General features: G+C 36.0%; 1 protein-coding gene across 1 annotated transcript in view; it reads right to left on the bottom strand.

Moving 5' to 3' along the window:
* SESN3 (sestrin 3) overlaps positions 1-27761 on the bottom strand; it is a 77573-nt gene that overhangs the window by 17025 nt on the left and 32787 nt on the right. The window contains exons 2-6 of the mRNA XM_024574629.3: positions 17042-17107; positions 14005-14202; positions 12378-12560; positions 8178-8414; positions 7378-7552 (exon numbers count right to left, since the gene is read on the bottom strand). Coding sequence (XP_024430397.2) covers positions 7378-7552; positions 8178-8414; positions 12378-12560; positions 14005-14202; positions 17042-17107 — 859 coding nt within the window. The remainder of the gene's footprint in view (positions 1-7377; positions 7553-8177; positions 8415-12377; positions 12561-14004; positions 14203-17041; positions 17108-27761) is intronic.

The following is a 27761-nucleotide window of genomic DNA, read 5'->3' as shown; positions in this document are numbered from 1 at the left end:
ATGTAACAGGTGCACCAAGACCAAAAAAAAAAAAATGGCTCAAATGAAAGCACAGATCAAAGCTCCAAAAAATACAACTAAGTGACGAAGAGATAGCCAACCTATCAGATGCACAGTTCAAAACACTGGTAATCAGGATGCTCACAGAATTGGTTGAATATGGTCGCAAGATAGATGAAAAAATGAAGGCTGTGCTAAGTGAAATAAAGGAAAATGTACAGGGAACCAACAGTGATGGAAAGGAAACTGGGACTCAAATCAACAGTGTGGACCAGAAGGAAGAAAGAAACATCCAACCAGAAAAGAATGAAGAAACAAGAATTCAAAAAAAATGAGGAGAGGCTTAGGAACCTCCAGGACATTTTTAAACATTCCAACATCCGAATCAGAGGGGTGCCAGAAGGAGGGGAACAGCAGCAAGATATTGAAAACTTATTTGAACAAATAATGAAGGAGAATTTCCCCAATCTGGCAAAGGAAATCGACTTCCAGGAAGTCCAGAAAGCTCAGAGAGTCCCGAAGAAGTTGGACCCAAGGAAGCACACACCAAGGCACATCATAATTACATTACTCAAGATTAAAAATAAAGAGAGAATCTTAAAAGCAGCAAGAGAAAAGGAGACAGTTACCTACAATGGAGTGCCCATAAGACTGTCAGCGATTTCTCAACAGGAACCTTACAGGCAAGAAGGGGCTGGAAAGAAGTATTTGAAGTCATGAAAGGCAAGGACCTACATCCAAGATTAGTCTATTCAGCAAAGCTATCATTTAGAATGGAAGGGCAGATAAAGTCCTTCCCAGGTAAGGTCAAGTTAAAAGAGTTCATCATCACCAACTCCTTATTATATGAAATGTTAAAGGGACTTATCTAAGAAAAAGATCAAAAGTATGAACAGTAAAATGACAACAAACAGTTATTAACAACCGAACCAAAAACAAAAACAAACTAAGCAAACAACTATAACAGGAACAGAATCACAGAAATGGACACCACATGGAAAGTTATCAGTGGGGGAGCTGGTGGGGAGAGGGGGGAAAAGGTACAGAAAATAAGTAGCATAAATGGTAGATAGAAGATAGTCATGGGGAGGGTAAGAATAGTATAGGAAATGTAGAAGCCAAAGAACTTATTTATGTATATGATCCATGGACATGAACTAAAAGGGGGGAATGGGGTGGGATGTGGTGCGCAGGGTAGAGGGGAATAGAGGGGGAGAAATGGGACAACTGTAATAGCATAATCAATAAAATATTTTTTAATTAAAAAATTTAGAAAAGGATAATGTGGAAAACTTGTAAACATTAAACTGCAGAAATTGACCTCTAAAGGGAAATCTCAGGTTTTTCCTAGCCTATCCCTCATCCACTGTTGTATTTGGTGTAAAAAAAAAAAACACTTTATAAATGGCACTTTCAATGCATTATCTCAACATTTATCAATGAGGTTGTGCTTTGCTTAATTCAGTCCACCATACAATAATCAAGGGAAGTGAAGCAAAAAATGTAAAATTTAAATGCTAAGGCTGCTATGAAGGCTACAAGTTTTGTGGATTGAAAAGCAAAATTAAACTAAGAACAGTGAGTAATAACTAAATTCTGTATAACTGTTTCTCTATTGAAGTGATCCTTCCCCCCACACTGTACAAACCCTGTAGCTTCATTTGCCAAATATCAATACTGCAGTTGACTATTACTTAGCTTGTTCCTTTGACTGTTGTTAGTTTTTGTTTTGCTCATATACATTTTCATGTTGTCATATGACTTTTAAACACCTTCAGAAAACTATAAAGAGTAAACAACCAAATAAGATGAAAATTTATCCTACAAATACTATTCATTAATTCACTTTTAAATAGGAGTCAAAGAGACCTGTTTTATAGACAATTTTGTCTAATGAAAGAAATGTATAAAAAGGTCTATCAAACCATACATATCTTTTTCCTGAATTTATCTTAAGGAGTTAAAGTTTAAAAAAATTAAAATTAGTACTGTGATCAACAAATCTGAAGCTCTCATTTTAATTCTACCCAAACGAATATTTCAGTCTGAACTCAAAGGAAATAATATTTTGCCTATTGTCTGCATTATTCTGCCCTTAAGGAGTAACTATTAACAAAATATAGAAAACATGTTACAATCATGAAACACCTTTCTAACTTTAAAAACAAAAAAACAACAAAAGCTAATTAACTCTGTTACCGAGCTACGGAATACCACCTCTGTATAACACTAAATATTTTCTTCAAAAGACTTGAAAAACTATTCGGAATATCTACATAGAATCTGGCATGCTTTATGAACTGGTCAAACCAAGAAGTTTTTTATAGGAAAAAATAAATTTCTATATCCACTTTAAAACATGGTAAGTTTATAAAAATGACAATTAGTCACTGTATGGAGTCATTTTTCTTATGTTATCTTTGTGTGAAAAGGAATTTTAAGTACTGGGGATGTTTACGAGTAAATAATGAAATGATTTATTTCCTCGAATGATTTACAAATAACATGGCCTCTTCTGTTAAAATTAGAACATAATTTTTGCCTGGGGTCTAAGACTTGTTCATCAAAAATTCACTTTAGAAGCGGTAGTCTCTGCTGAAGAGTCTAAGAAGATAGGGAGACTGGGACACAGAACGGTTTCAGTATTTTAAAAAACCCTAAAAAATAAGACATTTATATCTTTTAAGTTTTAGAGATCTTAGCAATGTCCTTAAAAAGTAATGTCTAATAGTAAATAGATATTAATAACCTTAATTAAAATGTTTATGTTTAAAAATACTCATACCTGGAAGGTTCACCCTAGGCTCACTCTTTTTTGTCCCATTTGTTCTCCCTGGGTGATTTTTCCCCCCAAAGATTTTATTTATTTATTTTTAGAGAGAGGGGAAGGGATCGAGAAAGAGAGGGAGACAAAGATCAATGTGTGGTTGCCTCTCAGGTGGCCCCCACTGGGGACCTGGCCTGAAAACCAGGCATGTGCCCTTACTGGGAATCGAACCGTCAACCCCTTGGTTCACAGCCTGTGCTCAATCTACTGAGCTATACCAGCCAGGGCCCTGGGTGATTTTTTTTTTAAAGATTTTATTTATTTATTTTTAGAGAGAAGGGGAAGGAGGGAGAAAAACATTGATGTATGAGACAAACATCCATCCGTTGCTTCTTGCAATGCCCCCAACTGCAGACCTGCCCCGCAACCCAGGCATATGCCCTGACCAGGAATTGAACTGGTGACCTTTCCGTATGCAGGATGACACCCAACCCACTGAGCTTCGCCAGTCAGGGCAGTTCTCCCAGGGTGATTTTTATAAAGAACTCTTTTGATTTTAACCCCTAATTACATGCTGATTACTTCTAAAACTTTACCTTGAGCTTAAAGCCCTCTCCTAATCTTGATACTACTACTCCAAGAGTGGTTTGCGGAGTAACAGCATTAGTGTCACTTGGAGCTGTGATAGAAATGTGGCCGATCTGATCCTGGCCCAGGCTAACCGAATCAGAACCTGCATTTCAGCCAGATTCACCAGTGACTCACATGCACAGTAAAGTCTGAGGTACACTGTGTTAAGACAGCTCCAGACCAGATGTTTTATAGACATCTCAACTCCAAATGTCCAAACTATAGCAGCTTACATGCCCCTTAAGCTTAGAAAGATCAGACCAACATGGTAAGACCCCTATCTACCTAACAACCACTTCCTTGTCACATTATTTACCTCATGATTTATGTCCTAACAACACAACCTTTTTTTTTCCCTTAAGCAAGCATCCTGTTTCCTTACCATTGTGCCTCAGCTCAGGCTTAGATGCTGTTTATCCCCAATTCCCATCCCCCAGCCACTGCCTGATTCCCCTGCACTCACGATTCCTAGATTTAGCTTAGAGCCAAATGGTTGGAGAAAGTTATCCCCTAGGAACTGCTTCTGTCCACACTCCTCCCCTACGAAGACTGGGTTCAGGATCCTCTTCTAGGTACATATACCCTTCACCTTCTACTATTTATTGTAATTATTTATTTCTCTCCCATTATCTGTGATAGCTCTCAGAAAGCAGAAACCATGTCTCATTGAGGCTGAAAATCTACTTACCACAGTGATAAGGCTATATAGGGTACTGAATAAAGGTTTTTAGAATGAATATAAAATAAATACCTAAAATACCACGTTTCATTCTTGGGGAGATTTCCTACTTCTGAGAAGCTCTGAGAAACTGTTATTTAATATACTCAATTTTATAGATAAAAATCTTTCATAAAAAAGATCACAAGAAATGATAAAAGGAGTTCTTTTTCGTGGTAAAGCTTCGGAGAGCTATTGGTTGATGTAATGTTTAAAGTTAAGAGACAAGTGATGGCTAAATCAATTCCTCTCAGAATTTATGAAACTGATGAGTCTTAAGAGTAGTTATTTTGAAGCCTCCTTTTAAGCCAAAAATAGAACTCAATTTTAAAAATAAATGTTATGGTCGGTTAAGATGGCGCCATAGGTAAAGATAGCTTACATCCTCGCACAGCCACATCAAAATTATAACTAAACTACAGAACGATCATTCAGAACCATCAAAAATTGAGCTGAATGTAAGTCTTCCAACTACAGAATTAAAGAAGAAACCACATCAAAACTGGTAGGAGGGGTGGATATGTGGAACAGGCTGGTCCCACATTCACATGTGGCAAATAAAACTCAAGAAAGATATCTCAGGAGTGAGGAGTTCCAGCTCTATACCAAGCCCCACAGCCCAGGGTTCCAGGAAGGTAAGTCCCCATAACTTCTGGCTGTAAAAACCAGCAGGGACTGAGGCTGTGAAAGACAAAAACTGCTGAAATCCCATGTAGTTCCTCCTAAAGGGCCCACACACACATTTACTGTGACTCGCTCCCTCTGAGCTCAAGTGCCAGGGCAGCAGACTGAAGGAAACTGGAGACATATGGGGAATTAACTGAATTGTCTGTCATCAGGGCAAGAGCTGGGGGACAGCTTTATCCCAGACAGAAGAGCTGGCAGAGGCCACTGTTCCTTTTCTGAGCCCTCACTCCACACAGCCAAAGTGCTGGCAGGCAGGTGTCGTATCTGAGACTCAATCAATGGAGCCCACACTCTGCCCCACCCTAGTGATTGCCTGAGACTCTGCCCCACCCAAGCTGTTTTCAGTGGCTTTTCCATATGAACTGCTTGTCTTGACACATGCTTCAGATTTTCCTTAATTCTCTCAAAAAAGCTTTGTGAGCCCCGAACTGCTTGCTAAGTTGCCACAGGCCCAGCAGTAGAGCAGACAGCCTTGGTCTACACCCTGGCCTCTAGTGGGCAACTCCAAGCCGTCTGCAGATCATTTTGTAGCTAATGCTGTGTGACCCCCAGATGGATCACAGGCAGTGGTTGACCTTCAGCAATAAAAGCTCAACTATCAGAGGAGGCTGTACACAGCCCACACAGTGGATGCACACTGAGTACCCATCTGGGGTAATAGGGAAGTCTGTGCCACTGGACCCTACAGGGCACCTACTACATTAAGCCACTCTATCAATCCTGGGAGACATAGTAACTCTATCTAATACATAAAAACAAACATGGAGACTGCCAAAATCCAGGGGACAAAGAAACACAGCCCAAATAAAAAACAGGACAAAACTCCAGAAAAAACACTAAATAAAATGGAGCCTAGCAATCTATCAGATGCAGAGTTTAACACGGTTATAAGGATGTTCAAGGAACTTAGTGAGGACCTCAATAGCATTAACAAAAAGATCCAGTAGAAACGAAGGATATACTAATTGAAATGAAGAATAATTTATAGGAAATCAACAATAGAGTGGATAAACCCAAGAATCCAATCAGCAATTTGATTTGAAACATAATGAAGCAAAAAACAATCAATCAGAACAGGTGGGAGGAGGGGGGTTGGGAGATGTAAGGGGACTAAATGGTAATGGAAAAAAATACAATAAAGAAAAAAAAAAGAACAGTAAGAAGAAAAATGAATCCAAAAAAAGGAGGACAGTGTAAGGAGCCTCTGGGACAACTTTAAGGGTTCCAAACATTTGCATCATAGGGTTGCTGAAAGGAGAATAGAAAGAGCAAGAAACTGGAAACCTATTTGAAAAAAATGAAAGAAAACTTCTCTAATTTGGTGAAGGAAATGATATACAAGTCCAGGAAGTAAAGAAGAGTCCCGAACAAGATGAACCCAAAGAGGCCCACACCAAGACACATCAAAATTAAAATGCCAAACATTAAATACAAAGACAGAACCTTAAAAGCAGCAAGAGAGAAGCAGTTAGTTACGTACCAGAGGACTCCCATAAGACTGTCAGCTGATTTCTCAACGGAAACTTTGCAGGCCAGAGGGGATTGACAAGAAATATTCAAAGAGATGAAAAGCAAGGGGACCTACAACCAAGATTGCTCTGCCCAGCAAAGCTATCATTTAGATTTGAAGGGCAGTTAAAAAGGTTCTCAGATAAGAAAAACCTAAAGGAGTTCTTCACCACCAAACCAGTATTGTATAAAATGTTAAAGGGTCTTCTTTAAGAAGAAGAAAAGAAAGATTAAAAATATGAACAATAAAATGGCAATAAGTACCTATCAATAATTGAATCTAAAAAACAAAATCAACAAGCAGAACAGAAACAGAATCATTAAATAAATAGATAAATAAAGTTACGTGGATAAAGATTTTGAAAGGTTTAAGTTTTTCTTGATTTTGTGCTGTTTTAATAACATTTACTATGTGGTATTCAATAGTCATAATTGAAAAGTTTCCCTCCTATTTCAAAATCTCCTACGAATATTAGATAAAAATGCATTTTTAAGACTACAGTAAGGAAGACTAGCTTTAAATACAGAATAAATTCCTCCAAATTCAATCTAAGCAAATGACCCAAATAATACATTTTTATAAAATTCAAAAGATTTCTCCAAAGAAATGCAAATGCTAGTACAACGTAATTTTAGAACTAATCTGGAAAAGTGGCAGTGTGAGAACAGTCCTCCTACACACTCTCCACCCACAGAAGAGGCAAAGATATTTTAAAAATATTGTATCTATTGAAACAGGATTTCACTTTTTAAAAATCACAAAGGTAGGATGAATTAAATATTTCTATCTAATTTTATAAGCAACCATTCTGCTTTGGATAGCATTTTATCCGGGATACAGTATGGACTAGAAAGTTGAAAGTTCCTCCCAACTGGATCTGAAATATATTCAAAGATGTGCCAACACAGAAGAGAAAGCAGTATCAGGCAAACCACCTACAACATACGGAAGGAGAACAAAATAAAAGGAACATGGAGCAGAATCATTTTTACATATCCACATGGAAAATACTGAAGGTGGTCTGTCAACATTCCAACAACAACTACAAGTGGGAAAAAAAGGTACCTGAATGAGGAAATGAATGGAAAGTATCTCCAGACACAACGAAAAGACTTTCTTTCTTCTCCTTCTCAAAACGAGTGGTCATTTCTTCCTGAGATGTGTCTTCATCTTCCCTCTCTTCTTGAAGCCTTTTCATTCTTTCCATTAAGGCCTCCAGCTCACTTAGAGAATCTACAATCTGGGGTCAGGTAGGATAATGTTGGGGTTATTAATAATAAAAACTATTCCTGTAAACATCTCCACCTCCCAATGTCACCTTATTATGTACAGGAGCATGAGCACTGTTACTAAGTTCCTAAGTGGGTTTTCAACTAACTCCAAAGAACACCTTATGACAGACTCAAACATTTTCAGAAGTATGATGTTTCTGCTTCAGTTATACATATACAAAATTTATAGGTATAGATATATTTAATCTAGAATTCTAGCATTTAGTATGTGTTCAATTATATTATAGTTTTTTTTTTTTTAATGAAGCAGCTTCAAATTTTTTTTAAATTTTGCTGTCCTAAGGTATACTCTCTATTGGTTGTTTCAGCATCTTACAGAATAAAGATATATTGTACTATTTTAGTCTACACCATTTGTAACAATTCTCTGCTCTAAAAGCCTCTTTAAAACAATTCAGAACTTCAGGTACAGGTTAAATTTTATAGTAACAAAAATTATGCTAAAATATTTCAAGTATATGTGTGTGTGTATGTGTGTGTATATGCAGTTTAATGAGAGAATAACTACTGCTAGATATTTTTAATGTTAGGAAGTTTAAAAGCAAAATAGTAAAGAGAGTTAAGAAAACTGACCCCAAAGTTGTTGCCTGTAAGAGATGCATTCTCTATGTTGTTGTCATTGGCGAGGTCACAAACGCAGAAATTGTTGACTGATATTAGCCTGAATCCATTGGAGATTTCTGGATCCCTCTCTGGATTGATGCCACTACCAAAAACAAAGCTTGCCAAAGCATGAAAATGTGCCAGTAGGACCACAGCATGTACCAGTTCAGGCAGAGACCAATTATTTTCTCCAGTTTTGACAAGTTTCTGAAACAAGAAGGCAAACAGTAAAAAATTAAAATCAAAAGAATGGTACAAAGCAATTTTAGAAAGCATGGAAAATCTACCAAATTTTATTTGTGTTCATTTATGGTAATAAAACTTAAAACTTGCTTTTAAAAATGTTTCAGGAGACCTGACTTAGGGTGGTGAACACACAAAACAGTGCACAGATGCTGTGTTGTACAGTTGTGCACCTGAAGCCTGTAGTTCTGTTGACCAGTGAAAAGCCAATAAATTCAATGAAAAGGAAAATATGTTTCATATATTAAAGATACAGTTTTGGTCAAACAATATTATATTACATCTATCAAACCTAACAATTTAATTTTATTGCACCTTTTCCTAAATTCATATACAGTATATATGTAATAGAACTGCTCCCAAAGTACTCTTCCATATTATGTTATTTTAATAAGGCATTTCAGAGAATCCAAGAACATTACATGTAGAACGGGCTTTAAAGATTACCTGGCACAACCATTCACTTTAAAGTTTTAAGGGAGAGACACCCTTAAAGAAATTCACATAAAAATCCAACTCATTAAGCCAATATCGTTAACTTTTAGTATCTTTTCTGATGGACACAGACCCTCAGCAAATGATAGAAAGTGTAGAATACTGTCTCACATGTGAATAAAAACTAAAATTTTCAAAGCACTTTTTATATGCTACTGGACTTGAAATGCCAGCGCAATGATGAACTCACAAGTGAAGCCATCAAAAACAGCAATTCTTCCATTTTCATTTTTCCCAAGAGCCAAGTCCATCTATTAATCCATCAGGGATTCTTTCCCATCAGTGTTTGTTCTCCTCTCTCTCTCTCTCTGTCCATCTCTCTTTCTTGGGTGGGTGGGTGGGGGTGTGTGTTTGTGTGTGTGTGTGTATATGTCCTGCTACTCCCTGCAAATCTAAACTTTTCATTTGGCTCACTTCAAGTGTAAAAACCAAAACATAAAACTGTTTTTATTTTACTCTCCATCATTTAACTATGCACACCCACACAAATGTATTACCAAAAATTCAGGGAAAAGAAAAGGAAAAAAATCAATCATATTCTACCACCTTAATATAATTTCTATACATCTTGTTTTATTTCAATAAGTGTAATTATATAATCAGAGTACACATCTATTTTCTGCTTTTCAAACTTCATTTTTTGACATTTTCATTTCTCAAAGGTTACAGTTTGGTATTAATATTTAAGCATGAGCTAGACTGTCCAGGAATGGGTGTACAGAACCACTTCTCCATTCCTTTACTGTCAGACATACAAGTTGCTTCTGAATTATTTTTGTTTACTTGCTAGCATAAATAGCATCTTCATGCTATAGCTTTGTTCATATTTTAGACATAACTCCTGAAAGGATTTTTAGGGCAAAGGGTATTAATATTTTTATGACTTGATAATATTGCCTAAGAGCTTTCTAAAAGAATTGATAGAATTTGCAATGCTTTTGCCGGTCTTTCCAGGATTACCATTAAGCCTAAAAGCATACCCAACATACATTATTTCAAATTTCTCACCTCATATTTATTTCTCTTATTTCTTATAATCTGGTTTTTCTCTCATAAAACAAAAACAAAAACCTGAGGCTACACCTGACTGCCTATTTCTTTTTAGTACTTATCTTATGTGATCTCTGCAGAATTTACATTTTCCTCACTTCCTTCTTGAAATCAATTTCCTCCAACTTCAGCAACTTCACTATTTTTTTTGAACCCTTTCTACCCTGAGATGGATTTTTCTTCTCTGCTTACTTGACTCCACCATGTTGGCTTGCTCTACTCTATCCATCTTTTCCTAATACGATTTCTCTCTGGATGGATCATTCATTCCTTCAACCTGACCTTTGCTTATCTGTAAATAACTATCCAATTTTATTTCTACTCTACCCTTTATTTTGAGCTACAGCCCTGTAGTTTCTCCAGTAACTGGCCATCACTGTACGGATCACAGTCTTCTGTTCTCAGGCCTGTGTATGATCTCCTGCTTGTGGCACTGCCTTCTGCCTAGTCAGGAAGGTACAGAGCTCTTCAAGTAATTCTCCTGGCCACCCTTTTCCCTAACCTCACATTCTGCCAGTCACCAAGTCCTGCTTATTCTTATGCAGAATGATTACATAAAGACTCTCTGATCCCTCCTCTTCATCTCCCCATGGTTTAAAAAAAATCATCTCACAGGTGGATCGCTGCAACTGTTTTATGACTGGCTTCCTTGCTTCTAGTCTGCACCATATATAATTTATCTTCTGCATCAACAAACATGCTCATATTACAACTCAACTCAAAACCTGTAGTGGCTCTTGATTCACCTTATCATAGTCACCTCTAAGCTCGTCTGAGCACACATATTTCTGACAGCAACATTTGGGGGCCCATCCCCTGTTAGTATATACATTTACTTATAAATTAATATATACTTATAAAATTTTATAGACTAGTTACAGACATGTACTATAATACTAGTATTATGAAACAAAAAATATAAAAGAATGACATAAGAATACACACACCCCCTTTGTAACATTTTGAAGGACTGCCTTGTGCCCCCTGTGAGGTACCTACCATAACTCCGGAGACCGTAACTTTCTGAGGGTGAAACACAAATACATACAGTATTCACTGGGTCATGTAATGTGATCCCAATTCTTCCCATTTCTTGTCTCTGCCTTATATAGCCATTCCTCCACTTCAGTAACCTGAAGCTATTAGCTACTTTTCCAACATTTTATAATATTTCATACTCTACTCTCTGACTGAAATGTACTCTACTTGGAAACTCCCTCTTATTCTTCATGGCCTACCTCAGATGTTACCTCTTTTGTGAAACCTCCTGACCCGATTCTCTTTACTCGCACACTCATCCGCTGTTGTGCTGTGATTATGTCACTGCCCCCCGGCCTCCTCCTCTAGACTCCAAGCTCGTCCAAGGGCAGTGTCTGTCTTTTTAGATCCACCAAAGTTACTGACATAAAGTAATTAACTTTGACTTGTAATTAAAAGTAATAAACTTGTGACTCAAAAAAGTAATGAGTAATTCCTTTCTCTAACTAACATATAATAAATGTCAGGACAGCATTGTTCTTCACAGATCCCCAAATAGAGAATTAAAATCTGAGCATATAATTATGATTGACAAAAGCTAAGCTTGGTTTAACTGGGCAAAGAACTAACAAAAATAAGAGGATTTTTTTAAAAAAGGACATCTCAATGCATTGAAGATTTTAAATACCTAAGGCTTGTATATAATAATTTAGATGGTAGCTCCTATTTATTAGTTACTAAGTGCCATGCACAGTGTTAAGGATATTATAAAATGACCTCACCCTAGAGGCCTTTGATTGAAGTCCTTTTGAAGTACAAGTGCTTTAGTCCATCACAACTCTATTTCTCACCTGAGCTCTAGCTTCTGGAGGCATTTAAGCATCTGCAAACCAGTTGGCAAATTATTTTTATTTGCAAAAATTATTTTGTGAAAATCTTAAGATTATGAAAATGTTAGAACCCGAGAAGAGCTTAGAACACATTTAACCCAGGCCCCTTGTTTTATAGCAGGGGAACTGCTGAGGCCCACAGAAGTTAATCCACTGAAGGTCACAAATTTGTGAGTAACAGAGTAGAGACTAGAACCCAGGAACCTTATCATGATAGTGTATTTTCTCTGTTCTACGCACTACTTGTAAACAGAAATCAACATTTCTCATTGCCACTCACTAAAGTACTTTTCAAGTTAATTATTGATTACTTAAAGAGAAGAATTCATTCAGACTTAAACTAAACCCACTTATGTATTTTTCTGTATACATTAATATATTCTATTGTATTTTTCAAGTTCCTAATATGTAAGTTTTTAACATTAAGTCTTAAGCAAAATACTTAACTGAATAATTAATTCTTAGTTAGCATCATTAGTAAATATCTTTTTTATTTCAAAGAAACACTCAGTACCTGAATGTGCTCTTTCGTGATCAGCCAGGGTCGGTGTGCTAGCAGCTTATTTATTTCATTAAGATTTTTCAGTCTTTGTGGTACATATTCCAAACCATTCAACCACTCAGCAATACCTCCCGTCTTCAGAAATTCATCCACATGCATGTTTATTAAGTAAGAACACTGATGTCTAGCTGCAGCCTAGAACACAAAGAGTTACTTGATAAAACAATCATGATAGAGCCTTATTCTACTATTGTTAAACAAAAATATAGATAGAATTCATAGTTTTTGTAGCCAAGAATTCTCTTCTTATTGAATCCTCCTCCAAAACTCATATCACAATGATGCTATAGGTTCTTGAATCAATATATGAAGCTGACACTTGCATAAGCACATGAAGTGTCACATGAAGCCAGTTACTTCCTAGAAGGTGGTACCAATCAACTTAGAAGTCGCTTTCTTGTTTTGTTAAGAAAATATGTGTCTGGTTTCATTATGGTAAATTGTATCAACTGTATTCCATTTATAATAATAAAATCTCATTAACTGGAATTCTACCAATTCAGAACGCATGCTGATTTGGGTAATTCTCTTACTCCCTTTGGTATAACTGTGACCTCAGTCTTATTTATGCACAGCACTCTATGGAGGAGAAACTGAAGATCACTGACTCTTTCCTTCCTATATAGTCAAAATCGGCCTTGATACTGACAATTTGGTAAATCCATACAAAGCAAACTTTAAAGCGCTCCATTTCTCAAGGCTCCTCAATAAAATAGTATTATTTTATTTTCTATATTTTGTTTCTTAGAGTATGACCATTCTAGGTCTGCTTTCAGCCTGACTTGCATCAAAATCTTAAAATAAAATTATTTTCTTAGTCAAGTTCATCATTCAGTAAAACAGAATGTTGCCTTTTTGTGTTTGTTTAAAACTTCAGTGAGAGCATAAACAAGACAATCAAATGAAACTCGGTGAAACTAATCTACTAACTCCTGGCTAGGGGCTGGCTCTGTCAGCCCAGCGGGTCTAAATCTTAAAATATACAGCACTTGCATCATATTCTCATTCCTCTTTTTCTCCGGTAATAGTTCAACTCTAGCACTGTTTCTCCTTTCTACCCTTCTTACTCCTGCTACCTATCGCCCCAATTTATAATTCTCTCCCCACTCCCCAAACATTCACTAATTAACTAGTACCAAGTACTAAAAGGATTACAATTCATTTAAGAATTCTTCTCTTATCCAGAGTCTCCACTGGTGCTGAATGATACTTTTCTCTTAGTTAACCAAAATAGTAATTATTTTCATGTATAAAATACTAAATAAAATGTCACGTACTCTTTTATATTAATAATGAAAGCAAGATATCAAAAGCAAAAACAAAACTTGTTTGATATTACTTTGGCCCCCTAAAGCATCTTTAATCACTAGAGATTAAATATGGAAAATTATTTTAGTAAAAATTAAATGAAATTTTCCATCCATTAAGTGGCTTAAAGCATTCAGGAGGTACTCAAGTGATCTGGTATCCAAAAAGTCACAGAATTCTTCAATTTTTAGGTCCTTAGAATTATTCCGAGCTCTACACACCCACAAACACAATACTAGAAGGAAGAAGGAACAAGTGAGCACGGAGTCACCATTATTGCGATGTAGTGCCTGTGTGGTAGAGGAAGGGGGCCGTCCATGCGCAGCATGTAGAACTGGCTCCGCAGAAAAGACTCCAGGTACTGAGTGTGCAGGCTCATGACCTGGGTGATGTTGTCCAGACGACCAGATGTAGAGTATTCTTCCACAAGAAAGTTTGTACGTTCATCCACTGTGTTTGCTTGGATAACCTTACAACCAAGAAACCCAAAACAAGGTAATTATTGAGAAGTAAATATATCCTTGGTTTACATAAATTATGCCACTTTTGAGGCATATGAATGTTCTTTTGATATTAACAGACATTGGAATTACAGTTGCTCATATGGGAAACAGGAGTAAAAAAGCAATCACCACTCATTTTTGGCTCTGGTACTACAATTTATTAAACAACAAATGTCAAATTATCAAATATTATACACACAGCTATGAAACTGGAGGGGAAAGCTTCCATCTGCTTTGCCAGGAACATAAGGCAAATTTTCCAGGGCTCACTTGCATGGCCACAGTCAAACCAACTTGTGGTGAGGCAAACGCAGTGGCATTCAATTACACACATTTACAGTTTTATCTCAACAGCCTATGAAGTTGTTTAATCACATTATCTTTAAACAAATATTTTCAGTCTCATCCTTTGCTTGTTTTTGTTATTCAATATTAAAAACAGGCCTTCTGAAGGCTTTTTAGGGACAAAGGAAAATATGATAGTTTGTAGGAAAGTGTTAATTTAAAAATCAACACTTAAATAATAACACTAGAGTATTGTCATTTCAATTTGAGACTATTGTATTAATTACAAAAACAAGATAAAGTTATTAAAATGGACATCCTCCATTCTAGGGAATTAATAGAGCTTACTCAAAAATAGGTTATTTATATATAGTTTCATACACAATGACAGCTTGGGCATCACACCAAGAACTGGCTCGAAAGGTGTAAAGAGCTTATTAGCACCTTGTAGAAGGACCCAGCTCTGTGGGAACGAACAGATATGAGATGCATATTTCTAGTACTGGTTCATTATTTATTGACATTTTAGAGTTCTAGATTTAAGAATGTATTGCTTATATTACATCCAAGATTAAGTTCAAGCTTATGCACCTAGTTATTAGCACAGCCTGATTTGGAAATCAAACAAAACAGCCTTTCCAAGGACCCACACTGTTAGTAAGAAACTTCTGTTAACTGCAGGGCTGGCTCCACAGGCTCTTCTTGAAGTTACACAAAAGGCATTACTGACTGAGGAAAATTTGATCCCAAAGAAAATATAATATTTAAAAAGTGTAAATTGCAAGGAAATGTTAATTACAATGGTATAAAAAAGCAATTTCACTTTAGCTCACTATAAAGCACATATATGTTTATTTGCACATTTCCCCCATTTTGTCAACCAGAGGGGCCAAGATTGTTAAAAACATAATAGGATCTAGATAAGCTACATGTAATTAAGGATAGGATATTTGTGTTCCCCAGCAGAAGTCTCTTCTATTTAACTGATGCCTAACATACATTAATAAATGATTCATATGATGCGAGAGGTCCTGAAAACAGTGGTGGCTTCAGCAAATCAGATTATTTTCAAATATATACTATGAAAATGATTGTATCAGGAAGTCTTTATATATATAAATATATACAGGTTCCGGCAGAAGTAACATCTGCTTGAGTGTGGATGGTAGGGTAATAATATGCATGCAATAATTTATAGTTGTAATTTGAACATTTCACCTAAAATGTTACACAGTATGCTTGAGTATGATACTGTTATGTTACAGAATTACATGCCTATGATTTTGTAATAAAAGATTTTGTAATTTTAAAAAGGGGGCATTATTTGTGCCAGACCCTGTGTGTGTTGTGTGCATGTGTGTATATACATACATATATGCACACAGGGCAGCCCCTATGCTGCATGAGGGAAACAGGCCCTACTACAGCCTAATAGGCGCCTACTGCATGGTCACCACCTAGATCAGCTACAGTTACTGAGCTTCAAAACATTACTGCTAACTTTCAGTGAGTATTTTCATTTAAATTGCAAGGTCACAAAAAAAGTGAAATGAAGGTAAAGGAACTGCTGACTCTGGCGATGGCCTGGCATGTATTATTTGAATTCTACTCATCCCTTCTTCTAATATGATGCCTGGCACATAATAGTTTTTCTATAAATATTTGTTGACTAATTTCAGAACAATATGGGGATAATGTTGGTGCTTCAAGATAAATGCTATTTTGGCAATATACTGTGAAATCAGCATATATAACGGTATTCAATATGAGTTAATAACTCCTTGAAGCAAAGAAAAATTCTGTAATTAGTGGTTCTCAAACTTTTCTTAGCTCAGGTATACCTGGAGAGGCATCTAGGAATCTAGAAGATCCTGCACTTTGCTGTGACCTTCATAGAGATATACACCCACATGACAGGCACAAATCTTGTACTGATTTTAATCTCCTTTGTGTCATTTTCCAACCTTTCTTGCATTCACCACCTGGACTCCCCACCCTCAACAAAGGCACAGACTGTAACAGAGATTCTGTAACATTCTGTGCAATCGAGACTTAGAACCAAATGAAAAGAATAACCACTAGTGATATAATACCATGTTTTGTTTAATAACAGGTTTAATAAGGAAACTTAACAGATTTAGTTGGGAAACTCTTTCATTGCAAAATATCTTTTCTTAACATTTAATAACCTATAATCACCATGAAACAGTGGTCATTTTAAAACCTAAAACCTTCAGATTAATACTAAATTTTATTGCTGTTTGGAGCTTTGCTCAGAAAAGTTATATTTGAAATCAAACATGCTAAAATTGATATGTTTCTTATCTTGCAGTACAATTATTTTAGGCAGATTATTACACAGTCTTCTTAGTGAAGATGAAAAGACATCTCTGTGGTTTTATGACATATATATAAGAAATAAGAGCAACGTTTACTTACTTCCATGTTAAAAATTTACTTCCATGTTTACTTTGATATAATTATTTATCACTCTATGTATTGTAAGACAGATAAACTTACTTCCTTCTCTGGAATAAAGGCACTTGGTCCTCTTGTCAAGGGTTGAGACACTCTGATTTTTTTATCCTGTTTTTAAAAGAAAAGTTTTATGTATTAATGATGACTTTCTAAGAAAAAGTTAAATTGATGCAAATGTATTGGTAAGGTACTAAACTAAATAGAATTATGTAAAATCAGAGTGTCAGGTCTCAGATAGATGAAAACTACAGAGTCACTGTATGAATAAGATAATGGGGCAAACTCCTACCACAGTGCTGCCAGCAGAGCAGGCTCCCGAAACGTCACTTCCTCAGTCATACTCTACAGCACCATGGATTTTTAGCCCGTAGTTGCCACGACTGAAAACTACAAACCTCCATAGTAAAATCTTATCTAATAGTACACTAATAGTATACCTCAAATTGAAAGCTAAAGGTTAAATTCAAAGAATCAAATTATAGACAACTTCCCAAAGCAATAACCTGACCTTAATTAAAAAAATAAAATAAAATAGGAGTAATTATATTGAAGTTTTGAAACTTTAAGAAAAATGTAAAACTTGGAGAAGTAGAGGTTAATTTAACCTAAGAAATTGGAGAATGCAATAATGCTTATTGTTACACCTGCTATTCTATTTAGTATTAACAACTGGTAGATTGCCCATAGTATATCAAACTGTTATTTTTTTATGTTATAAATTTTTAAGAAGATTTTATATATTTATTTTTAGAGAGAAGGGATGGGAAGGAGAAACAGAGGGACAGAAACATCAATGTGTCTCACATGCCCCACATTGGGGAACCAGCCCACAACCCAGGCTAGTACCCTGACTGGGAAATGAACCAGCAACCCTTTGGTTTGCAGGCCCGTGCTCAATCCACTGAACCACACCAGCCAGGGCTGTTATAAATTTTTTTTGATAATTTTTTTAATTAAAAAATATTTTGAGCCCTGTCTGGGTAGCTAACTTGGTTAGAGGGTTGTTCCAATACGCTAAGGTGGAAGGTTTGATCCCCGGTCAGGGCACATACAAGAATCAACCAATGAATGCATTGATAAGTGGGACAACAAATCAATGTTTCTCTCTCCCTTCCTCTCTCTAAAATCAATAAATTAAAAAATATTTAGAGGTCCTCATTGAAGTGTGATTATCTATAAGCCTCAAAATCCCAATCAGGGAGTTACTCCCTTCTCCATAGGCATGTTGAGGAGCAGGAATAGTCAAAAGGAGGCTCTCCCGCTTTGAAGTCCTTCTTAGCATGAAAAAGAAGTAAGAGAAATAGTCACTTAATAGTCACTTTTCTATAACAGAAGTAATATTTTAAAGTTGTGAAAAAGCCCTCCAAAACCATAACATAAAAATAGGTACTATGCCATGACTTATAAAGATCCTAAACACTGAGGAGGAAATTAAAGAGCATGGGAACAGATGTCTACTGGAAGGGAGTATATTAAGTTTTAGGCGCCACCAAGCCCACCTCAGGAAGCTTCTAAACTGAGGAGGTAGGTCCAGGTGGCTCCTCATCTGAGGATGGCAATACGGCTTTCACATGACTTTTGTCCTATGGCCACAGCTGACTAGACCAGTGATTTTCAACCCTTTTCATCTCATGGTACACATAAACTAATTGCTAAAATTCTGCAGCACACCAAAAAAAAATTGTTTTTTTGCCATTCTGACCTCCAAAAAAAGTGTAATTTTGATTCATTCACACTGCCGACCAATGTTGTTGGCTGCTGTCATTTTATTTGACAATCTAAAACAAAAGAGGTCCATGCCCCCGACTAAATAGTCGGTATTTCATGTTTTAAAGAACTCTTGTGGCACACTGGTTGAAAACTGCTGATCTAGACCAATAAATATAGAAGCTGATCCGCAGCCCATGGATGCCCTGATGAAGAAGTTCTGCCTAAGTAGAGTTGAGGGTAATTAGCTGAACCAGTAAGATTCTAGTATACTAGAAGTAACACAAGAGTACTAGAATTATAGGAAAGTAATGTAACCCAATGGAAAGGAGAAAATAGCACTCAGAAGGAGAAGCAAAGAGAAGATAATGAAGCAGCAGAGGAAGAATCAACAGCTGCCTGCCTCTCAGGGAAAGCCACTAGAGTTGCTACGGATTCACCAAAGTAAAGCCTAGTCATGGCTCTCTTCTCTCTCCCTTCCTCCCTCCTTTCCTCATTCTTCTTTTTCTCTGCACAAAGTAACTGAGTCTTTTTGTTCCTTATAAACAGCCTACCAAAAACAAAATAGTTGCTTAAGTCCCTTGCCTTATTAGGAAGCAGTCACAAACAAATTGGTAAAAGTAGGCAGGCAGGCATTCAGTGACTTTTTCAGCGCCTAATCAGAACGCTGATAGACACTGTGGATACTCCATAACAAAACAGGTATGGTCCCTGCCCTTATGAGCTTGGCACAAAATCACCATTTATTTTCAGGGTTCTATGGAAATAAGTATATTAAAGAATGATAATCTTAAACTGGTAAGTTTTCAGAAAGAACTAGACATCTGGGTTATATTTATAAAGTGATTACAAATATACCTCAATTTACTGGTAAAGCACACTAGAGGACTCCATGTAAAAATAATAGAAATTTCAAATTTCTAATATTGGTATTTCTTGCCTATATCAACTATGAATCTCTATTTACCAAGAAAAATAATTTAAAAGAAAATAACAGATTTCTTCCCCTTTGCTGTTCTCTGTAAATTATAGAAGTAAAATTTCAAATACTCTATTTAATACAGCCTAAAGCACTATTGTCTGAAAAGCAACCCCTTTATAACTGATCATTTCAAATGAACAAAGTAGAGAAAATGATTGTGAGGGCAAATCATAGGTTTGAATTAAAAAAATGCCAATGTAGGGATACATGGGATCTTTTAATTACATTTACAAAAATACATAAAATTCATAGAAAATATAGGGAGAGAAAAATAAAAGTGTACAAAGGGAATCTGGAGATGCAGAATGACTACTAAGATTATTTGTTTATAAAAATCACTATTTGATATATTTATCAACTGAATTTATTTTTAAATGGCTGAAACTGTTATGTTGCTTACCAAAGTATTTTCTGGAATAGGAGATGTTTAAATCTGAAATACATTTTCATTACAAAATGAACTGTACATCACTGCACTTAAAAGAATGTAACATCTCTTGGTTTTAACCAACTGATAAGCAACTGAAACTATTTTGCATTTGTGTCAACATTCATTTATTCAGTAAACGTTCATTGAACATTTACGCTGTCCTAGGCACACTGAAGACACAAAGAGTCGGACTGGCAGAACTGCATATAACTCACTGTATATAGCCTATGATATATTCCAGAGAAGATGTATACAAAAAGTGATGTAGGAAGGTTTCATTTTAGCCATTACAATTTACTTCGTTATTTCCCAACTATTGAATATTAAAGTTGTATACAGTTTTCTCTATTAGAAATAATGCTGCGCTGAATATCTTTGTATAAAAAGATTTAGGGGGTATATTTTGTGGTATTTAGGCTAGTTTCTTCAGGAAGATTCCCAGATGTGATTTTACTGGGGTTTAGGTTATACATATCTTTGAAGTTTTTGTTGACAATATGCTAACAAAAATGTTTTACCAATTCTGGTTCCATCAGCTGAGCATATATCCATTTAACCTATGAGCTCCCAAAGTGAAAAACAGCATCCAAAAATGTGTGTGAATTTTGTATTATATACTGATTTGAGGTAAAATTTCTTAAATGGATCTGTGGATGAGATCCATTTTCAGTAATACAATTCTGGGAGTGATGTAACCCCTGGGCCTGAGATAGATACACACACACACACACACACACACACATACACACACCCCCAGCTGCGAAGTAACTGCAATAGCCCAGAAGAGATGACGTGGCCTGACCTAAGAGCTGTTTAGACACTGAAGACAAGGAAAAACTAACATCACTTTTAAGGGTCATCGTCATGTGTCCTTCCTCAGTTGCGTCACTACTGAATGACCAGCCTGCCACCTTTTCTGGTGAGGACTCTATTATTGTCTTCAGTTGGCTGCTTTAAGTAATATAAAGATGAAATGCAAAATTTTAAAAATGATCAAAGCAGCTCATAAATTCTACTGTAAACTTTTTTTACCCAAGTTTTTCTCCTCCACTTACTTTCTATCCCTGTATGTATTTAAAGTTGTTAAGATCAAATACAAAAGAAATAGGACTGCATCATACCCAAAAGATTCACTTTAAAACCATAAGCTGAAGTTCTGGTCTCCTGTAACACTGATACCTTTCCTCAGCTTTTATTTCAAATCCAAAATGCTTAGGACTGAATTGCTACTTCACGTAGCCACATGTGACTAAATTTAATTAAAATTAAATAAAGTTAAAAATGCAGCTTCTCAATCATGCTAGTCACAATTCAAGTGGTCAACAGTCACATGTGGCTCTAGGTGCCGTACAGGAGAGCACAGACATGTCCATCTGCCACTGCAGGAGGTTCTACCATAGTGCTGCACCAGATTCATTTGATTTTTTCCAAAAAGTCACATTTCAAGCACTTTAATGCCTTTCTGAAATGTTAAATGACTGCTCTGCAGAGTTAATGCTTTGATGGTTACTCCTACTCAATCCCATAACCAAGCATTTAAATGTAATTGCAGAAATCCTCTTAACCAAATTAAGAGTGAAGCCAGATAGGGGTAATGCAGGCAAAGAAAAAAATCAGTTCCAAAGAATCCTCAATTTCTGCTCACATTACAGTCTCCAGAAAAATATCAACGAATTTTTTCTCTCTCCCCCCTTTAAAAATTATGGCAAAAAACACATGAGATCTACCCTCTTAATAATTTAGTGTACAATACAATATTCTTAACTGTAAGCGCAATGTTGTACAGCAGGTATGTATGCAGGACTTCCATTTTCCTAATGGCAAAGTTTATACCATTGAGTAACTTCTCATTTCCCTTACCCTCGACAACCACTACTTTCTGCTGTTTGTGTAAGCACACTCTTCGGATCCCAGCTGAGATGCTCCCTGTGTATCAGCCTCTTTCTGTGCAAGAGCTCCCTTTGTTAGGCTTCCGTAACCCTGAGCCACCCAAAACACTTCTCTCAAGGGAATGTTTCTTCCACGGTTTCATCTCCATGACACAAACAAAATGCTACCAACAGTCACTACTGAGGAAGAGAGTAAAAGAAATAAAGTAGAAAACAGGGCAGGTGATGTGAAGATGAACAAACCACACAACTGACTCCTGCATCTTTTACATCCATCTAGGAGGTAGCTCTTCTTAGCCCTTCAGACTGGCTTTGGGTATTCGAAACTGCCTGTGATACCATCGGTTTGTAGTATTTGCACCTTCAAATCAACATGTTTCAAACTAATCTGCTACCCCAACTAGCCACTCCTGCTCACTTTCCTCTACAAGTTATAAAATCACTACACACACTAGTAACTCTGGCTCCGATTTAGTTATCTTTGACTCTTTATCCTAGGAGTCTGCATTCAAACAGCTGCCACATCCTATCATTGCTTTTCCCAATAATCTCTGTTTTCCTTTCAACGGACCCTTCAACCGTAAGAATTTCTCTCAGGCTAAGAAATATTTTCCCCTCACAACTGAGAACAATATCAATTCTAGGTCTTAGCTTTCTCTCGTTAGGAGGCTTTGAGAAGACAATACATAAAAATGTAAAAAATGAAAAGCATAATACAAAATAAAGTCTTGTTTTTATTTTTCTCTCAATTTTCCTTAATGTAAAACAAAACACCTCAAAGTAGAATAGCTATAGTTTTTCAACAGATGCTACTCTGATAGAATAATTCAAGGGTTGTTCTGTAATGAAAATAACCTGCAGCTGCACTGACTTTGAAGAACAACATTGCTGTCTTTTCCTCTCCTTCGATGTAAATAAAGCTAATTTCTTATTTTGGGGAACAAATGGCTCTGATCATACTATTAGTGCATCTTGTACAACGGCAAAACCATAAGTCTTATTTTGATTCTATGAAAATCCAAAAGCAACAAATGAGCCCTTGAGTTTTTTTAGCTGCACAGTCCATTACGGTAGCCACTAGTCACAGGTGGCTACTTAAATTTAAGTTGATTAACATTAAAGTTTAAAATTTAGTGCTCCAATGGCACTAGTCACATTTCAAGTGTGCAACAGCCACATGTAGCTAGTAGGTACCCTGATGGATAATGCAAATCTAGGATTTTTCTATCACTGTCAAAGGTTCTACGGCAGGGGTGTCAAACTCATTTTCACCAGGGGCCACATCAGCCTCTCAGTTGCCTTCAAAGGGCTGAAATAATTTTAGGACTGTATAAATGTAACTACTCCTTAACTGTTAATGAGTTGAAATTACATTCAGCCCTTTGAAGGCAACTGCAAGGCAGATGTGGCCCCCGGTGAAAATGAGTTTGACATCCCCGTTCTATGTTAAAGCATTGCTCCACAGCAGTAATTAGTCCTGATTCCAGCTACTAGGATAATGATGCAAAGATACAAAATGGTTAAAAACTCAAGAGTGAACATAAGGATAATAAACATGTACTAAGGTAACTTCATAGGTGTAAAAATAGATGTGGATGTTAAAACTGAAAAACCGATAAAACCAGCAAATTAACTACAATGGCAAGTTGTAGATGACACCATTCTTCAGTCTTAATTTGTTGACAATGTTCAAATCACTAACTAAAAAGAAGATATTCTCTAAAATGTTGACTTTAGTGTTAAAAAATAAAAAAGTGTGGAAAAATTTTTAGTTTTAAATAGTAAATACAATTTGATTTATTTTTAAATAGCTTAGACAACAGTCACTGAATCTAAATTTTCCCATAAAACCCCATAATTTCAATCAAGAGAAAAACAATAGTTATGAAACAGGAACCAGTACTTTTTGTGTGTCAGTCTATGGGTTCTAAGAGATTATTTTACAAGGGTTGTAATTTCTAGAATGCTACCATAAGGAAAAGTTTATTTTTTCAGATAAATTATAGCTGAAAGAAGTTATGCTTGAAATACATCAGTTGAGATTATGCATATTAAGTAATGATCTGCTGAAAATCAAAACATTGAAAAAATAAAGAAGAATTATATTTAGAAACTTGCTTATTTTGACATTTAACAGCTAAGAAATTTACTAGGTCACTTTATATAAATTAATCCCAATATAAAATTAAGATGCTTAGGAGTTAGGTATTCTTAAAAGTAGGTCTTTAGATGTTATCAGCAAATTCCTTGACCCAAAAAAGCTGAATGCCAAAAAAGATTTAACAGCTGCATTTTTAGCTACTAAATTCTTTCAAATAAATTATTTAATTTAGCCCTGGCTTGAGTGGCTCATTTGATTGAGCACCAGCCTGTGAACCAAGGGGTTGTTGGTTTGATTCCCAGTCAGCACATGTGCCTGGGATGCAAGCCAGGTCTTCGGTAGGGGGCATGTGAGAGGCAACTGGTCGATGTATCACTCACACATCATTGTTCTTCTCCCTCTCTTTCCATTTTTCTAAGAATAAATAAATAAAATCTTCAAAAACTCATTTTAATTTTTACTTCTCTTCTTTGGTGTATTTCATTTAAATATGAAAAAATGCATTTCATTTATTAAAATATAAAAGCTGCTTATGAATTTATCTGAGAAATGAATATTGAAAGTAATACGTGTAATTAATTTTGCAGACACTTAAAGAGTTTTAAAAAAATGTTTAACATACAAAAAAATTCTACCAAAGCAGAAATTTGACCTCACTAAGCATACTAATTCCACCAATTATAAAGATACCCTTAGAAGATAGTTTAATAGCTTCAACATTCTATTTTAACACACTACAATAACAAAGTATCTTAAATGAAACACATGCCCCAAACAAAATCTTGAAGCGTAATTATAATTAAGCCAACTGCAATGATCAACATGACTAGTAATTTCAGTTGTTGGCTCTCCTTCTATTCTTTATAAATGTTCCATTTTGGCAGAAACCACTGCAAAAGAGCCAGAGGTGGACAGGTGGCTCTATGCTATGAAACAATGCTGATACCATCTCTTTATTCCTTGGCAGTCAATTTCAGAAGTAATGGCTGGGTTCATAAACATTGATGACATTACATATTTTTGAGGGAAAGGGCAAATGAAAAGGAACATAGAGATAATAGCTCTATTTCTAAATAAGAAAAGACTGGATTTTAAATTAAATTAATAATACTGGGTTAGCCAAAAAGTTTGTTTAGTTTTTTCCATAAGATGGCTCTAGTAGTACTCAGTTGCCTTTAACTTCATTTAAAACAATTTTATTAGACTGTACTGTGACAGATGTCCTATCAGCATTCATTTTTAAAAAACATAAAAATTGATGAATTTTTGGTAGCCATTTTAATATTGAAGATGGAAGAAAATATGCAACATTTTTGGCATACAATGCTTTATTATTTCAAGAAAGGTAAACTGAAACACAAAAAAGGGTTTGTACAGTGTATGGAGAAGGTGCTGTGACTGACTAAACGTGTCAAAAGTGGTTTGTGAAGTTTCGTCCTGGGGTATCTCACTGGATGATGCTCCATGGTCGGGTAGATCACTTGATGTTGATAGCGATCAAATCAAGTCATCAATTGAGAATGATCAACTTTATATCACACAAGAGGTGGCCAACATACTCAAAATATCCAAATCAATAAAGTTATTGGTGAAAATGAAAAATGTGTCTTTTATTTTATGGAAAAACTAGATGGACTTTTTGGCCAACCCAAGAGATTGGTAATTGTACAGTAAACCCAAATTTAAATGTCTGTCATTATGTGGAATATACATTATGTTCTCATCATCCCAAAATAGCCTAAAGACTATTTCACAGAATTGTGAATTCTCTTGTGCTAGATTATGTACTCACCTTCATAGTGTTGTCATAACTAAATGAGGTGTAAGATCATTTGGTGAGAAAAGATCTAGAAGCAGAAAATGGCAATAGCACCAAGGATAAGAATATTTCAAATTGCACCAACATCTCTCCTACTACTTGGAGTCAGAGTGGCACAGGGAACCGCCTCGACTAGGAGCCCAGTCAGGCTCTGCAGGACGTGGCACTCACAATTCCCCTTCACAATTGGGGAACCCGGTCTCATTCTAAGAGCCTGAGACTTCAGAAGTTCACGTCCTTTAACTAAGGTATTAAAACCAAGGATACACGTTCTTCCTCCAATAGCTCCACTCTAGGTAGAGTCGCCTGAGGAATGTAGCAAAGATCTTGTTACTCATAGGGTATTTCAGCCTTCTTCAACAATATATACTGATTAAAAATTTTAACTTGAAATCTCAAAACATTTCCACTAAAAGCATTGCATTTATCAACTGTATTTTAGCGATGTCTTTACCTCCTCTTTCCCTTACACTAAGCTGTCAGCTCCAGTGGACAAGGATAGTGCCTTGCTCATCTTTGAGCATTTCAACTTTAGTATGGGTATGTTCTGGTCCAATTTAAGTTTTATATAATTTCACTTAAATAGTAGTATTTTTAATCTATTTCACTTTTCAAAAAATGAGTTGCAAGAAATGAGGTATCATGATTTAATAGCATTCATTAAAAAACAAAACCTTCCTCTGCCATTTGGTAGAAACTGTTAGGTAAATTTTGTTTCACCAACACTGGGTCTAAAGATAGACAAACATTACTGACTACTCTGGAAACAGTAGCCTCGAGTACCACTGTTCCTAGCAGAAATCAGCAGTAGTTGTCTTCTGTAGTAGATGCAATTAAGAATGCAAAGATGAACAGGTCTTAGTCCAGCACGGAAAGAATTGGAAGTGCACATCCATATTGCAAAGAGTTAAATCTGCACTGCAGTACAGCTGGGTTTCTAAATGAGCTTTCCCTTGGCTGGTAACAAAATCCCCCCTTTTTTAAAAAATTATTTATTGATTTTTCTAGAGAGAGGAAGGGGGGAGGAGAGAGAAAGGGGAAGAGACATCAATTTGTTGTCCTGCTTATTTATGAATTATTGGTTGATTCTAATATGTGCCCTGACTGGGGATCAAACCCGCATCCTTCGTGCACTGGGTCAACACTCCAACCAACTGAGCTACTCAGCCAGGGCAACAAAATCCTTTTTACTCATTAGAACATGTGGTGAACTTGTTCAACATGCAGACAAGATTTTATATTTATACACTGACTATGGAACAGCAAACCTCCAAAAACGAAAGGACCACAAGTGCCCTGTACAATCACAGAATGACACAGACCTACAAAGGTGGAAATATGAAGAATATGGGGCTAGGCTAGTCTCTAAACTTCACCATTTTCATACTACTAGCTAACCTTTAAACTGGAAGTAAATCTAAACTCAAGTTCATATCCAGTGTATCCAGAGGCAAGTAGCAAAGAACACCTTTTCCCCCCCACATTCCATGTAATGCCACAGAGTAGCATAAATGAATCAAGTTAGATCCACCTATAATTGAAAATCAGTAGTTCTAGTATGGTAGATCTGTTCTGTGTTTCTGAGGCTCTGTCTTCCCTCTTCATCTTCATTGAAATTCGACCCAACATTCTTTTAAGATCCAATTCCAATACCAACTTCTTTGGTCTCTATTCACTCCTACAACTCCAAGCTCTTCTATGAATTTACACCTATTCCTCTTAAGATGCACAATTATCCCTTGTTTCTCTTTCTTACAACTACTAACATATATCATTGTTTTATAACTTCTTTTGGACCATAAATGGGCTCCTTAAAAGGCAGGATCAATCTGTA

This window comes from Desmodus rotundus, chromosome 5 (genome assembly GCF_022682495.2).
Source record: "Desmodus rotundus isolate HL8 chromosome 5, HLdesRot8A.1, whole genome shotgun sequence".
In the NCBI taxonomy this organism is placed as follows: domain Eukaryota; kingdom Metazoa; phylum Chordata; class Mammalia; order Chiroptera; family Phyllostomidae; genus Desmodus; species Desmodus rotundus.
This window is presented reverse-complemented; position numbering and strand designations above follow the sequence as displayed.